The sequence below is a fragment of the Mesocricetus auratus genome, unplaced genomic scaffold (genome assembly GCF_017639785.1).
Source record: "Mesocricetus auratus isolate SY011 unplaced genomic scaffold, BCM_Maur_2.0 Super-Scaffold_100007, whole genome shotgun sequence".
NCBI classification, from domain to species: Eukaryota; Metazoa; Chordata; class Mammalia; order Rodentia; family Cricetidae; genus Mesocricetus; species Mesocricetus auratus.
In genome coordinates this window covers 75630221-75646390 of record NW_024429191.1, presented here as the reverse complement: position 1 = coordinate 75646390, position 16170 = coordinate 75630221, and the positions used below count along the sequence as shown (strand labels likewise).

Below are 16170 nucleotides of genomic sequence, written 5' to 3'. Positions count from 1 at the left end.
TGTGTAGCCCTGCATGTCCTAGAACTCACTCTGTAGACCAGGCTGGCCTCGAACTCACAGAGATCTGCCTGCATATATATCTGTGTAAGAACTTCAGATATTAGAATTAAAGACAACTGTAAACTCCCATGTGGGTGATGGGAATTGAACCCTAGTCCTCTGGAATGGCAGTCAGTATTCTTTTTTTTTTTTTTTTTTTTTGGTTTTTAGGAGACAGGGTTTCTCTGTATTGTTTTCGAGGCTGTCGGTCCAGCCCAGCCTCGAACTCACAGCGATCCGCCTGCCTCTGCCTCCCGAGTGCTGGGATTAAAGGCGTGTGCCACCACCGCCCAGCTTGCAGCCAGTATTCTTAACCACTGAACCATCTCTCCAGCTATGAGTTGGGGGCCAGCCTGGTCTACAAATCAAGTTCCGGGACAGACTCTAAAGCTACAGAGAAACCCTGTCTTGAAAATAAATAAATAAAGGAAATAAACAAAATATTATTACAAAAACTGTTCATTCATTTTCCTTGTTTATTTTTAATCTAGAAAAGAAAATCAATGTAGAATAAGTATGATGGAGTCTCCAAGGGAATAGCAGACGCCATAGATTTGAGGCCAAAACCACTGTATATCCTAAAACTTTTTTTTTCCCCACCCTAACTAGACATGGAAATACGAAAACAGTTTTGTTTTCTAAACAGAAGGAGCATTTAACAATCAAAGTTTTAAAGCCCCTCCCTTAGGGGTAAAATTTATTTTCCTAAATTAATATAGACATTTTGTTTCAATGCTTTATAGGTAGGCACAAAGAATAAGAACTTCACAGCCATGTCTCTCATCAGACAGAAGCTGGGGACAAATGGGACAAGGAGGGAAGAAATAAATCTTAAAAAGTGCAAATGACAGGGTTTTTGGGGGGTGGGGAGGCTAGCAATCAGGGAAACTACACGACGACCTCAGACTGCACAATCTATAAAGACACCGATAGGACAGACAAGCTGAATTTGCCCTTGAGTTTACAAGGGAACGCCTGCTTTCGTGCGGCTGTATTTAGATCTAAGGAAAGGTTGCCCATATGAATGCTTTGGCAGTTCTCCACTGTGGTTTTACTGTTTGTACGTTTCAACCTTCCACATTTCCAATACACCCTGTCTACAGCTTAAACACATGCAGCAGCTGCCAGTGGTATCCTTGAACTCCTGATGTCCCCAGGAGTGCCTCTGCCTCATAGAGCCCCTGCTTGCCAAGGGTTAGCCACATCCCGACACATTGGAAGAAGTCAGTTGGGCCTCAGGACTCCTGCTATTGGGCAGAGCCCTCTCGCTGGACGGAACACCGGAGCTGTGGGAAACCCAGAAACAAAGTGCTCAGCTGGGAACTGCAGGAGAGGCACCTCTACCGCTCAGGAACTACCGAGATATCCCAGAGTCCTCCCCACTCCTCCACACCAAATTCCATAGCTGGGAAAAATGGGCCCCGCCCCCAGACCTTACCCCAAGTAAATTTCATTTGCTACTGTTTCTCAAGTGGGAATGAATCACTAGTGAGTTAATGAATGCAGTTGTGGCAGCACCGTGAATTAATGAACACAGTTATACCGGCAGATTTGGAAACCACCCTGCCCCATACATAAGAATGTACTGTAGTCATTGCCAGTAGAAAATGTACAACTTGGTTTTGCTTCTACCTAGAAGAGGAAATTAGGAAATGATAGTCCCTCTCTACCACGTACGTACCTCCCCTCCCATCCTACCTAAAACCCAGTGCATTGTGAAGCTTATTTTTAATTTTAAGAAATCACATTTTAAATTGGTTCCCAAAGGAACCTTGCCTTTCTTGTTCTTTTCAAATGGATCCAAGAAATGCTACGTCAATGTCTGAGAAATAGATACAAAAAACAAGCTCTTTTCATTTTGTTTTTGAATCAATACCCGAATAATGACCAGAAGCAAAAATCCACCGGTGTGTCAGCAAGCAGGATGCTCGGCGCTTCGGCTCCATCCTTCTTCCCCTCGCAGCCCCTGCAGCTCCAGGCCGCTAGAGCAGATAGATAATGTAGGACAGAACCACCAGGCCTATGATGGCAAAGAACATGAGGATGAAAATATCCAGCATGGTGCAATGCTAAGCAGGGGAGTAGCCTGGATTCCGGGGAAATGAGAGCTGCAAGCGTGGAGGCCGGTCAGCGCAGAGAAATGGCTCCTATTCCCTCCCCCTTCCTGGTCCCTCCCCCTCCCAGGGACCTGAGGCTAAGGGATGCTGCAGCTCCATCAGCGCTTACTCCCCACCTCCATCACCACAGTCAGCCAATCACAAAGCCCACGGTGGGTAACCATGGAACAGCTCCTTTTAGACCAGGCAAAACCGGAGAGGTTCAATTTCTTCCCAGGAAGCCAGCCCCGCCCCTGTGTGTGGAACCACTCCCTGTATTTAGATACAGTTTCTGCACTGAGGGGGCTGCTCCGGGAGGTGTGAGCGCAGGATCTCCACAGACCCCTTAGGGACGCATTCTCCTTTATCCTCTCACACCTCTGGCAATTTACCTCAAAAAGTAATTGTTACCAGTTGGGAGGGCCATCAGCTAGTTCAAAGGAGATCACGGTCAAAGGTCTCATGTGGTCTCAGAGGGCATCCATGGTGTGGACACAAGTTTTACACTGTGTCAGATATTGCACACATGGGGTAATTTCAACCTGTCTGACCTCTGTTATAGCCTGGGCTCAGAGGCTCAGGTGGTCATGAGCTTGCTTGTCTCACAGTTTGTCAACAGAGAGGCAGAACTCAGCAAGGCTCTCTTCTAAATCCATATTCTCTCTCTCTCTCTCTCTCTCTCTCTCTCTCTCTCTCTCTCTCTCTCTCTCTCTCTCTCTCTCTCTCTCTCTCTCTCTCTCTCTCTCTCTCTCTGTCTCTCTCTCTCTGTCTCTCTCTCTCTGTCTCTCTCTCTCTGTCTCTCTCTCTCTCTCTCTCTCTCTCTCTCTCTCTCTCTCTCTCTCTCTCTCTCTCTCTCTCTCTCTCTCTCTCTCTGTGTGTGTGTGTGTTTGAGACAGGGTTTCTCTGTGTAACAGTCCTTGGCTGTCCTGGAACTAGATTTCCCCAGAGTGCTGGGATTAGTTAAAGGTATGTGTCCCTCACCTAAACCCACATTCTTTTGAATTCACCTCACAGGCTTGCCTTGTTGGTCTGGGAGATCTGAGAGCCTAAGCTCATTTGTGTTACATGAGGTCTCTCTTCCACCCTTTCTGTTCCATCATACTTGCATTGTCTTTTCAGAGAGTTTAGCCCAATGCCATCCTCAGAAAAGACACTGAGAAACCCCTACACCCACTCCAGGGTAGTAAGTGTCTGGAAATACAAATTATGTATTTTTCTTTTTGTTGTTTTTTTTGTTGTTTTGTTTTGAGAAGATCTCATGTAACCCAAGCTGGCCTTGACTGTGTTCTGCTGCCTCTCCCTCTCGGCCTCCAGAGTGTTGAGATTACAGCCAGCTGTTGATTGGTTTCTTCTGAGGGAGAAAAGATGGATGTCTTATTAAATGTCAGTGGCATCAGAACCAACAACAGACTCAGACAGTACATGTGCCTTGCACAAAATCTGACAAGCTGAGTTCAATCCCTGGGCCACCCATGGAGAACAGAACTGACTCCTGTAAATTGTCCTGTGATGTGTCACACAGTCCTGTGGTGTAAACACATATACACACTTGCACATGCACACACAATAAATAAAAAATAACATTAAAAAACCATGCCCCAGGAGCTGGAGAGATGGTTCAGAGGTTAAGAGCACTGACTGCTCTTCCAAAGGTCCTGAGTTCAATTCCCAGCAACTACATGGTGGCTCACAACCATCTGTAATGAGACCTGGTGCCTTCTTCTGGCTAGCAGGCATACATGTAGGCAGAACACTGTATACATAATAAATAAACAAATAAATAAATCTTAAAAAAAAAACATGCCCCAGCAAGGCAGTGGTGGCACATGCCTCTTTTAATCCCAGCACTTGGGAGGCAGAAGAAGATGGATCTCTGTGAGTTCGAGACCAGCCTGGTCTACAAGAGCTAGTTCCAGGACAGCCTCCAAAGCCACAGAGAAACCCTGTCTTGAAAAAACAAAACCAAAACCAAAACCAAAAAACCCATGCCCCCTAAGTGATATGTTTTCATTTCTGCTCTGTGTGTGCACACCAACTGTTTATTATTAAAAGAAGAAAATTCCTGTAGGCCACCTCTGAGGTCTAGCATCCTTAGCCTCACCCCAAACTGTGGGAACACCAGACCTTGAGCAGAGACCCACTTCCCCTTCTGCCTGGGAGTTGGCAGCTGTAAGACAATCTAAAGACATGTTTGCTAAAAACAATACAATGCCTGGGGGCATTAAGTTCCTGGAAAAGGCCTGCCTACAGAAACCACCCTGACCTCGACCTTGTCCAAAGACTAACCGCCCCTTCTGCCACGCCCAGATCAGTTTCTGGGGTCAGAGCAGAACCAGCCAGGGTAGAGGAGAGAGCAGAAGCTTCTCTGGTGGGAGCCTTTTTTAGGAAGTTTTCTTGAACCTTTTTGGAGCCTGCTTAAAGTTTTCTTTACATCGTTGAACAAGTCTCTGTGTTGTCAATCCCCGACACCCTCCGCACCTTCTCGGACACAGGCCGCGCAGCAGACGCGACACCAAACAGCTCAGGAACTTAGGCAGGTGACCAGTGAAGCTTCCAGGAAGGGACCTGAAGCAAGGAAAAGAGGCGCATCACCAGGTGGGCAGGCTCTTCTGCTGCTGTTGGGAACTATAAGCTCCTTCAGGGACAGTGTCAGGAACTGCCTTTGTGGGACCTCAGCACTGCCTGGAACACTCCCCATGCCTGGAGCACTCCCCACTCTCCTGTTCCTGGAGCACTCCCCACACCTGGAGCACTCCCCACTCTCCTGCATTCAGCCTTGCCATTCTCTTGATTACTTTAGCTCTTTGCCTCTCGCCTGCTGCTCCCCTGGGGCCAGGGAATACCTTCATGTGTGGCCCCAGTGGAAAATGCCCTGCTGCAAAGCCTCCAGACACATAGCCGATGACCAGAAGTGTTGAGGATGTCATGGTGTGGGTGGGGGTTCATGAGGGTCAGCGGAAAGAAAACTCAAACACTTTAAGAATGAACTTTAGCCTCTGCAGCTGCAGGGGACCCCCAGCTTCAAGAAACTGACGTACCTTCACTATGCCCAGGGCATTTGTATTTCTCTTTATATCTACACTTTAGTCAGTTGTTACCGTATGCTTAGAATAACTTGAATGAGGCTTCCAAAAAGACTTTGGCATGTGTAAAACCTCAATTCATAAGTATCACAGTTTTCTGGGTTTCCTGAACCAAGTTTTGTCTTCTTGGGAAAATCCCAAACAAAGTTCACATAGTGGGACAAAAGATATCCAGTTGGTCAAAGGAAGGATAAGGCTAAGTGCCAGGAGCTAGGCCAGGTGTCATTCAGCAGGTGCATAGGGCCACTTGCTACCACAGCGGTAGCACCAGGCCAGCAAGATACACAGGAACCAGGGTCCAAAGGGCTGTATCGCCTACCGCAGGTCCCTTCCCAGACCCATGGAACAAAAAAGGGGGCTGTAGTGCCTGCAATCTAGTTGGCTGGGTTCAGCCCATTATAGGGCTGGGAGGAGATAGGAAAGTGGGAATGGGAAAGTGGGAAGGCTGCCGTGTGTTGCCTGCCAGGTCACCCTATGGAGGGTTTATCCAGGATCCGAGGTACTGGGGACTGTCCTAGTTGCTATCATTTTACAATTCAACCGTGACAATGGTACACACTGGGCTAAAACATGCCCGGGCTGAGCTCACTGGCTGGCCTGGAGCCAGAGACCAGGAACTTGATGAGACCCCTGGCCATGCCTGGGTACCCTGGCTGGGAGGGAGGAAGATGCTTAGCGGACGAGGGGGGACTGTGAGGGCCCTCAGAATGCAGGGAATGCCAGCCTTGCGTAATGGCAGAACTGTCACTGGTGGAAGCCATTTGGAGGGCTGGGGTGTGTCCTCAAGGAGGAAGCAGATGTTGAAGCATGATGAAGAGACAGCTACCCTTTGGTTTCTACTGGGCTCACCGTGGGTGACAGGTCAATGTCCCCTGGCAGACAGGACACACATAGAAGTTACTTCAGAGCCAAAGAGGAAGCCCAGTCCGCAGGTAAAAATTAGACTTTTATTTGTGTCACCAGGATAGATTCACTTTGTGGTTCAAGTCAATGTTCAGAATCATAACAGGCCAGAAAGAACTGATCCCAAGTGCAAGGCCAGGAGGGAGGGGACCAAACAGACCAAAGAAAGATGACAACCCCATATAAAAGATGAGTGGGCAGCTTTACACACATAGACACACACCACACACACACAGATGGAATGTCGGACAGAGGCGAATTTCACAGGGCCATTTCTGTTTCCTTGTAAATATAAGCTTTGTGGGATGGTACTTTTTGTCTTGTGTCCAGCTATTAGCAAATAAAATGCTCCCTGGAGGGACACGAGGGCGGGGAAACGGGAAGCAGTGTGGGGAGAATTTATATTTCTCACCACCAGCTTCTTGTGTTGCAGGGTTGGCCCACAAAGTTAAGTTCACAGTCTAGCCAAGGTGCTTTTTTTTCCTGGGTTTTGATTGGCTGAAAGACCTTTACAAAAGAAGAGACCATGGGCTTGGGGATCCTGTGCTCTCCTAGGGGTGGATGCTTCTGGAAAAGAATATGGACTCCAGCTGGGGCCCTCAGCACCAATAGATAGATCCTCTTCCCTCTATGGGTGTGTAAGCGTCTCCCTCATTTCTAGAGCAGTAGAAGAGCACGGGCTTATGTTGGGAAGGGAGGTCCAGCTGACTGGAACCAGGCGCCTCCCAAGCACAGGCCCTCCAAGGGTGAGAGTCCCTGACCTCTGGTCCCCAGAACCGCATTGTGCTTTGAGATCAAGAGGAAATGGAGTAGACTGTCACCTCCCCAGGGACTCCTGCTGTGCCTCCACAAAGGTCCCATGCTGCGCACAGGAGAGGGGACCGGCCAGGTGGGAGAGCTTCCTCACTAAGCCCTCCCAGGGTGTCTTGACCACTGCATCGGTGATCTGACCAGTGGCTTCAGGTTCAAACCTCGCCTGCAGCAGGGTCTGTGTGCAAAGGGACCTGATAGAGACTCAAAGTGAAGATGAGAGTCGGGGGACCCAGGAGAGGTGACAAGAAAACTCAGAGATGAATGAAGCCAAGTAAGGACTGTCCCAGGCCCCAGGTGCGAACCTGAGAGTTTAGCACCAGTCTAGAGATGGTGCCGCCAGCTTTGGGGTCCTGGACTCTCTTCCCTGCTCCAAGGGCAGGAGAGCCCCGAGGGAGGTGCCACAGTGTGGGTGACTTGGTCCTACCCTACTCTGCAGCCTCAGACACAAGGACAGGAAAGCCTTCTCCCACCTCCCCAGTGAGTGAGCAAAAGGATGGAGCCTCCTGTGTCATTTTCGTAAGCTCCAGGCCCCATCCAGCCTTGTCGCAGGAAGGGAAGGCCATAGGAGACGCGGAGACCTCCTCCCTGGGGAGCAGGAAGGAACAGCTCAGTTAGCTCAAGCGGCAGAGGCATCCCTTGCTCTACCCTTCACAGCAGGCCCCCAGTCAGGGAGATAAAGAGAGTCCCTGGAGCTGGGGGAGGCGGGGAGAGACAGGCCCGGGGAGAACACCCCGCGTCCCGCCGCTGCCCCTAAAAGTAAGGCAAGAACTTGACCCCAGCTGTGCTTCCCGAGGAGCTCTTTGGCCATCCTAGGTTTGTGTGGGCAGGACGGCACACTCAGTGTGTGAAGGAACACACACAGGATGAGGAGGGCGAACTAGCAAAAAGGTAAACTCATCACATTGGTCCCAACATTACTGAGGCGTTAATACCTTCCCCCTGGGAATGTATGGAACCCCACCTGGAGGTATGAGGAGTATGGGGCTCACCCCAACCCTAGGATACAGAGTGCCAGGGGAGCTAGGTCAGGGGTTCTGAAGGGCCTAAGGCAGGAAGTGGAGCTGGGAGCTAACTAATCCTCCCTTCCCCAAGACAGGGTCTCATCTGGCTGTCCTGGAACTCATGATGCAGATCAGGCCAGCCTTGAATTCAGAGATCCGTTTGTCTCTGACTCCCTAGTGCTGGAATTAAAGGTATGTGCCACTATGCCCCGCCTATCCAATCTCTTTAATGGGTTGCCTATTAGTTATTTCAGCCCAGCCCTGTGAGCCCACCCTCCCCAGAAGAGTCCTGCCCTCCCCAGAGTGCCCAGCCTGTTCCATCCAGAGAGAAAAGTCAATCAGTCAGTTGGTCCAAGGGAAAACCTGCCAGAGGAAGGAGCCCCAGACAGTGGCAGAACAAGGCCTGGGTCCGCAAAAGAAGCTGGAGGAGGGGCAGGGATGAAGCAGTGGCGGATCTTAAGAGACAGAGACACTGAGGGGTGGGTGGGTCAGGCCCCAGGACAGATGTGATGCATGGAATGCATTGAGGACAGAGGGTGGGGCAGCACGGGGCTCAGATGGCCTCCACGTAGTTGGCTGGCAGCATCCCTGTGTCGCCAGTGCGTTCCACGGTCCCATACATCCAGCCGTCATCGATCTGCTGCACGTTGACGATGGTGTCGCCGTCCTGGAAGGAGACCTCGTCCTCGTCGGCAGCACTGTAGTCATATACTGCGCGGTACCGTTTCTGGGGAGCACAGCCAATGGTCACCCTGGGTATTGGATGTGGGTCTCCCAGACCCAGACCTTCACCTGCGCTCCACCAAGTGACTCCCGGGCCCCGTGTTTTCTCTCTACTTCTCAGGGACCTCGGGAGACCAATGAACCAGAGGACAGGGCTTGGGATGGACTCTGCCACAGAATATCTTGTACCTGTTTCTACAGGTCAGCCTTAAAGTCCCATAGGCTCAACACCAAGTCAGTAGTTTTAAAATCTGATGTGCCAGCCGGGTGCATGCCTTTAATCCCAACACCCAGCATGGAGATCAGCCTAAGCACCCTAGTGGGATGTATCCTCGAACATCAAGGCCAGCATGTTCACACCAAGGACTGTCAAGCTTCTTACTGTTGCTCATTTGCTCACCCAGAAAAAAAACTGGATGAGTCCTACCATAGGCCTGGCTCAAGATGGCAGCACAAGCACAGGACTAACTCCTGCCCCCCCCCCAAGACACAAAAGCCAGCGGTACATAATCGTTTCCTAAGGGAAAGGGATGCAGTACAGGGAACTGGACCCCAAAGTCCTGTGCATTTCAGGCAAGTGCTCTACTACGAGCTATATCCTTAACTTTTAGTGTGGGTGCGTGTGTGCGTGTGTGTGTGCGCGTGTGTGCCCGCACACAGGTGCATACGCTGTGACCACTCTTATTCCAGGGTCTCTGCATTCCAGGCAGATACTCACCCCACCACCACCTGGGGCACTACGTTGTATGGAGACAGGGGCTGCAGGTTCCTTGTAGCCACCATAGGATGGAGTCAGCTGCTGTTGGGGCTGCTGGTAAACTGGAAGATGGAAGAGACAGGACTCAGAAAGTGTATTGCCAAGCCCATCGCCCCATGCCCTATGAAGCCAAAAGCATGAATTTTCAACCCCACCCCAGCCGTGCTCAGCAGGCCCCCACAAAGGCTTACAGCTAGGCGTGCACATTCCTTAGTGTCTTGGATCTTCACGAGGGCCGTATGCTCCTCAGACTGGGATCTACTTTCCGGATGGATCCACCCACACCCTCAGCAGGGTGGGAACAGTTCTACATGCATGGATGCCTGTATGTGTGCAGCCACTTTCTCACTACCCTGCTCTCCTGACCTCAGGGGCCCCTCTCGCCCTCCCCACCTCCCAGGCTAGCACTTACCTGGGGCATTGGTCGGGATGTGGGGAGGCTGCTGCTGTTGCTGCTCAGGTGGCCTCCGGTAGCTGCTGCTGTCCTGGGGTTCTCGGCGCTCTGGTTCCACACCTTCACCTCCACTGGGCCCCATGCGGCTCTTCTCAAACTCCTCATGGTATTTGATCTGCAGAGCAGAAGGAACAACCAGGTCAGCCAACCAGCCCTCTCCCATCACCACCCAAGCTGGGTGTGGTGCCTGTCATCCCGGCCACTGAGGCAGGAGGGGGGAGCTGGGAACCCAAGGCCAGCCTGAGCAACACAGTGAGACCCTTACACACACACACACACACACACACACACACACACACACACACACACACTATGTGAGACTACAGAAAGACAGAGTTCCAGCTGTCTAAGTAACCAAGTAACAACCATGACAAGCCTCAGCTAAACCTTTCTTTTCTTTTTTTTCTGGAGACAAGGTCTTACCACATAGACCAGGCTGCCCTTGAACTTGGCAGATGTTCACCTGCTTCCTGGCTTAGTTAAACCTCCTTAAAACTGGACCGTCGGATGTGTATGCTATGAGTTACTACAGGTGCCATGAGATAACCGCCATGAAAAGCCATCATGCCAGCCTGGCTATGTCTCTAGAGCTGGTTCTGTAGCTCAGGTGATGGAGTGCTTGCTCTAGTATAGTATGCACAAAGCCCCACACTCTGTTCTAGGACAGCTAGAGCTACACAGGGAAACCCTGGCTTGAAACAGCAAAACAAACAAAAAACTATAAGCAGGGAGCTGGATTTCAAGTTGTCCTCTGACCTCCACAACACATATACTAAGTAAGTGATAATTCAAGATGGATACACACGTTCATTCCCATTTCCTAGGGGAGGGATGGGAAGAAAGGCTTGCAGACCTCCATGCGGGAAGTTTGACTGGGACAATGGACAAAATCCCAGACAGACAGGCAGGCAGGCAGGCAGGCAGGCAGGCCTTTGCCTGAGAACAGAGTGACCTAGTTGCCATTCTATCTTTTTCTGTCCCAACATTGAGTGTGCCTCTATCCCCCTCAAAATCAGAGGACTATCCCCTCCTCTCTGGGGAGAATCCAGACATGCAAACAAGAAAGGGAAGCATGGGGCACAGAGGCTGAAAGTGAGGCCCTGCCCGGGCTGACCACTGCCCCCCACTTCCTCCCCAGAAAAACAGGGAAGCTGTGTGAGCACTCCTGGCCCACCTAGCAGTTTCTTAACAGGCAAAGAAACATCCTCCAGAGGATCCTGCCGATCGTGACTCACACATGACTCAGATATTTTTATTTGTATTTTACCTGCATGTATGTCTGTGCACCACATACTCGGTGCCTTCTGAGGTCAGAAGAGGGCATTGGATCCCCTGGAACTGGAGTTACAGGTGGTTATAAGCTAGCATGTGGGTGCTGGGAACCGAATTAGGTTCTCTGCAAGAGCAGTAAGCATTCCCCAAAGTCCTGATTTTTGGTTTTGTTTGTTTGTTTGTTTTTGTTTTTTTTAACCCTGGCTGTACTGGAACTCACTCCGTTGACCAGGCTGGCCTCAAACTCAGAGAAAGAGCCCAAATGAGGACAGGCAAGGTCCAGGGCCTACATGGCAGGAAGCCAGGTCTCTGTGCATGTGGGCTCAGTGACTGGGACCAAAGGACCCTTACTGGGCAGGCTTTGGTGTGACTGGGCAGGGTCCCCTCCGAGACTGGCTGATGTTCTGCTTTCTGAAGCACCTGCTTCCTGACTGCGGTGGGAAAAAGTCTGACTGGCCATGTGTCTGTCTCCACATGACGCTGCGTCACAGCTTAGCCAGTAACATCAGACTTTAAATGGAATAGCTAGCTTGCTCTTGTCAGCCTGTCCTTTTTGGGGGGAGGGAAGGGGTGAAGTCCTAATATATTACTCCTCTCCTTTCCTCACCCAGTCCAAGAATACCACTGCACTATTGCCCCCATTTCACAGATGGGGAAAACAAGCCTGAAGAGGTTAAATAGAGTCCAACAGAATCTACTACTAATATAACATGAGCCTTAGTTCTCAAGCAACATGTAACATGGCTTCCTATCAGAGTTTCACATCCCACCCCAAATTAGACAGGGTTTCTCTGTGTAGCCCTAGCTACCTGGACCCTGCTCTGCTCTCTAGACCAGGGCTAGCCTGGAACTCAGAGACCCACCCATGTCTGCTGAGCCACCACCGCCAGGCTTTTTCCTTTCTCTTTAAGTGGCCCTGAAGATCAGGCCCAAGGCCTCATGCATGAAAGGCTGGACACCCCTAGTCCTTGGTTTGCACAGTGAGAAAAGAGCTGCTTACTGTAGCTGTATGTATGGTTCAGTTTGCCAGGGGAAAAAAAGACACAAAATTGGGGCTGGGGGTATAGACATGTGAACAAGAGAAAACAACACTCCCACAAAAGGTTCAGCAAAAGCCATTTCTCATTCATTGAATTCTCAATGAGGGCTGGAGAGATGGCTCGGCAGTTAAGAGCATTCACTGGCTGCTCTTCCAGAGGACTCGGGTTCAGTTTCCAGCACCCACATGGCAGATCACAACTGTCTGTAACTCCAAGATCTGACACCCTCACACAGGCAAAACACCAATGCTCATAAAATAGGATTAAATTATTTTAAAAAACAAACAAAAAGTCCTCAGCGATTTAGAGCAAATGTATGTGAACTTAAAGCTTTTGCCCCACAGCACAGTGCCAGGACACGCCTCCAGTGAAGCCAGAACTATAAGAGATATGCAATTCCCTCCCTCCCCTCTCCACCTCTCCCCTAGGGATGGACCTCATGGTCTCACACATGCTAAACCCACATTCTGCCACTGAGCTGCACCTTTGGGCCCTTGGCGTCCCTTCTGTTCTCACAGTGTAGAGAGGTTAGCTCTGCCTCTGAACACCACTGACAATGCTCATCACTGACCACATACTTACTCGGCTTTTCTCTTGCAGTCACATGACTACTCTTGCTTTACAGAGGAGTAAACTGAAACTCAGAGCTGCCCGGCAGCTGTGGGACAGAAAGACAGGAGCCCCCATTCCAGCCAGCATGCCTGTCTCGTTCAACCTCTTGCTTTACACAGGGCAGAAGACAGACCGCACATCTCCAAGCAAACATCACCATCCCAGGAGAACAGGGACTTGGTTTCCAACTGCTCTGGCTGGCGAAGCCAGGCTCCATCTCTATAGGACAGTGTGGCCTCCAGAAATGGCCACCTGTCATTAGGTGCTAATCTAGGAAGAGACAGGCCACACACAGGGATGCTATTTTGGAACCAAAATACAGTGTGGCTCTGAACAGCAGCCTTCTCAGAGCTACGCTGGAGGTTGGCACCGCTTAGCCACAGTTCTGCCTGTGGTTTAAAATTCCCTCAGAGTTCTGGGACACAGCCAGGTCTGGCGTCCTCTGACTGAGGGGTTGGCAAAACCTTTTGAGTTTAAGTGATAACTTTCACTCAGCATGGACCACAGTAAGTAGGGGATGTGTTTACAATGCTGAATCTCGGGCTCCAGTCCAGGGGTGCCAAACTGGAATGCTGGGCGAACAGAGGGCCTACATTTTCACTAACTGCCCTGTGATCGTAGGGGACCCTTTGTTTGTATATGGGGGGAAACTAAATCCTCGGGCCTTGAGCATGCTAAGCACTCTACCACTGAGCTACAGCCCAGCTGATGGGGGTGGGGGGGTGGGGGTTCTGATAGAGACAGACCTTAATCACATTCATTAAAACCAAGGGAAAGACTTCCAGCGTTCAGTCACATTTCACAGCTCCCAACTCCGTCTGGTTGCTCTGGAAGCCCAGGCCAGGTTCAAGGCACCTCCCCCCAGCTCAGAACCAGGACAATCAGCTAATGGCAGCCCCGAGATGGCTGATAAGATGCTATCTCTAGTGTGGATTTCTTGGCCACAGCCAGTTTTTGTTAGCAGAACTCCTCAGGCATCAGCACTTACAATGTTCAATAACAGGGAGCAGAAAGGCAGGTGAAACAGACTGGGTGTCAGAATGAAAGTGACACAGGGATGACTAGGGCTTGATGGTCTCCTGTGAGTCTCTGAGCTCAGAGGGTAAATCAATGAATGAGCGTCCCTGAGGCTGGCACACAAAGCCACATGTGTCTCAGGGACAAAGCCACATGACTGGAGCTGTGAGCCATGCCATGATTTCCCAGTCACCCAAGGCCACACCACTTCCCCTCTCCCCATCTAGGGAGCTCTCTGACACACCCTTTTGCCCTCTGTGTGGTCTGAGCCAGAAAGGAAACTCCAGGGTGTGTGAGTCAGGCCCAGGCTGGAAGAGGGCAACTGTAAGAAGGTTTCCTGGGGGCCCAAGGGGGTTTAAAGCTTCTGATGATCACCCCAAGAGAAGCAGTGCATTCCCTCAGGCCGTTCATTTTAAACTTCAGCATGAAGACTGCATTGCAAAACCCACTTGGTTAGCCTGTCCCAGGCACTTTTTATGAAACAAGAACAGAAAATATCTGAATGAGTTCCAAGCCTAAAGCACGCATTCATGACAGTGGTTTCCTTTTTTCCTCTTTTGGGTGCCGAGGAGGGCACTCTGGGCCCGATGCATGCTGGGTGAATGCTCTACTGGGAAACTACATCCTTAGTCCTCCTCCAGGAAGCTTTCCTTGTTTCACACAGGGTCTCATTACAGAGCCCAGAATGGCTTCAACCTCTTGATCTTTGCCTCAGCCTCCAGAGTGGCTTTGAATCCACGACTCTCCTTCCTCAGCAGGCATGTGCCACCAAAGAAAGGGAATGTTTCTTCCAGACAGAGGGCAGAATTTGAAAGCCATTCCCCAGGGCAGGGGTGGTTCTGTCTCAGCCCTATGCTCATGGACTCTACCTGACCCTCCACTATAACTCACCAGGGGTGCAGCCCAACTAGCTTATGAGAGTGGCAGGAGGGTGAGGGATGTGGAACCTGGAGGGTGGGGACTTAGGGGGACCATCTGAATATGGACCCTATCCACCCATCTCCAGTTCCTCAGCCCAGAGTGACACAGGCAACTGGTGGGCCCTTTCCTGTTACAGACACCGAGGACAGTGCCTGCCTCATCCTTCATTTACGGGAGTCTCGCTGCAGCTGCCGGGGCATGTTCTAATGCTCTGTGCTCAGGCGTGAGCACATGTTCTGTGATGTCACCCACCGAAGCACTCTACTCCCCACATACTCCAAATCAGGCCCCTGCAAGCCCAGAGCCACACGAGCTGCTAGTCTATGGCCATGCAAAGAAGGAAACTGAGGCCTGTTCTCTAGCCCCAGCTGCTCTGAAGGACCACATAGGGACCGTCTCTTCCCCACCCACTCTCCACGCCTACCCATCTGACAGCCAGACACCCAACACCCAACAGACACGCCGATGGCCAGCCCCAGCTCCCGCCTGAAACGGTCTGAAGAGGGTGTAGGGCCAGCGGGCAAGCCAGTTAGGTTTTCACACAGGAAGGAAGAGCAAGTTGAGGTGGGAGGCTGGCGAGGGAGGGAGGGAGGAAATGACTGCAGTGTTAGCACCCAGAGGCAGACAGGAGGCTCAACACGCCCCCCCCAACCCAGCTCTGACCCAGGTGCTAAAACAAGCATCTAATCTGCACTCTGCCCCCCACCATGCGGGGGTGGGGGCTGCTCTAGGGGGTGGGGGCTGCTCTAGGGAGTGGGAGGCAACTTAATATCCACACATACCGAACAGGAACACACACACACACACTAAAAGGGCAGTCTCTTTAAGGAGGAAATGCCACTTGGGCAGAATGCCTAGCAAAGAGGGGGAACAAAGAAAAGGCACTTGGGAACCTCAGCTTCTCCCTTCCCTCTATTCAAGCAGGCCCTCCTGAGGAGCCAAGGCAGGGCTGCTCAGCGGGGGTGGGGGGTGGGGGTGGGGGGGTGGAGGTGGATGAGAGAGGAGGGCAGAGGGTAGCTTAGGTAACGGGGGGGGGGGGGGATAGGAACTCACATTGCTGATCTGGTCCTGGGTCTTCTTGATTCTCTGCAGCTCGGGTGTGTCTGCCACCACGCTGAAGCCTTTACCCTTGTTCTTCTCAAACTCCTCCTTGTAGCGCACCTAGAGGCCAAGGGGGAGGAAGAGAGCCTGGGGTCAGGTGGAATGTGAGGACAGGCATGCCTCGCCTGAGGCCCCCGGCCAGACACCCCCAGCACAAAGCAGAAGCCTGAGCCGGAAGGTGTCAGAGCAATCATAACCCCATTAATAACCACACAGAAGGTTCTGAGGGGAGACCACACATCGAATGCCCATAAAGAGGCAACACCTTGGGGCTAGAGCGATGGCTCAGTTGTTATGAGTACTAGCTGTTCTTCCAGGGAACCGCAGTGAACACTTAA

General features: G+C 51.2%; 1 protein-coding gene and 1 long non-coding RNA gene across 2 annotated transcripts in view; both read right to left on the bottom strand.

The window, feature by feature from the left end:
- Window positions 1-501: 501 nt before the first annotated feature.
- Window positions 502-2799, bottom strand: LOC121141486. Its single transcript, XR_005878424.1, has 2 exons — window positions 1916-2799; window positions 502-1325 (listed from the first exon to the last, which is right to left on the bottom strand). It is a non-coding gene; the product is annotated as an uncharacterized LOC121141486 (long non-coding RNA).
- Window positions 2800-6151: 3352 nt separating this feature from the next.
- The window catches only part of Lasp1 (LIM and SH3 protein 1), a 35964-nt gene continuing 25945 nt past the window's right edge, over window positions 6152-16170 (bottom strand). The window contains exons 4-7 of the mRNA XM_040749617.1: window positions 15785-15892; window positions 9828-9984; window positions 9377-9477; window positions 6152-8662 (exon numbers count right to left, since the gene is read on the bottom strand). Coding sequence (XP_040605551.1) covers window positions 8489-8662; window positions 9377-9477; window positions 9828-9984; window positions 15785-15892 — 540 coding nt within the window. The 3' untranslated portion in view covers window positions 6152-8488. The remainder of the gene's footprint in view (window positions 8663-9376; window positions 9478-9827; window positions 9985-15784; window positions 15893-16170) is intronic.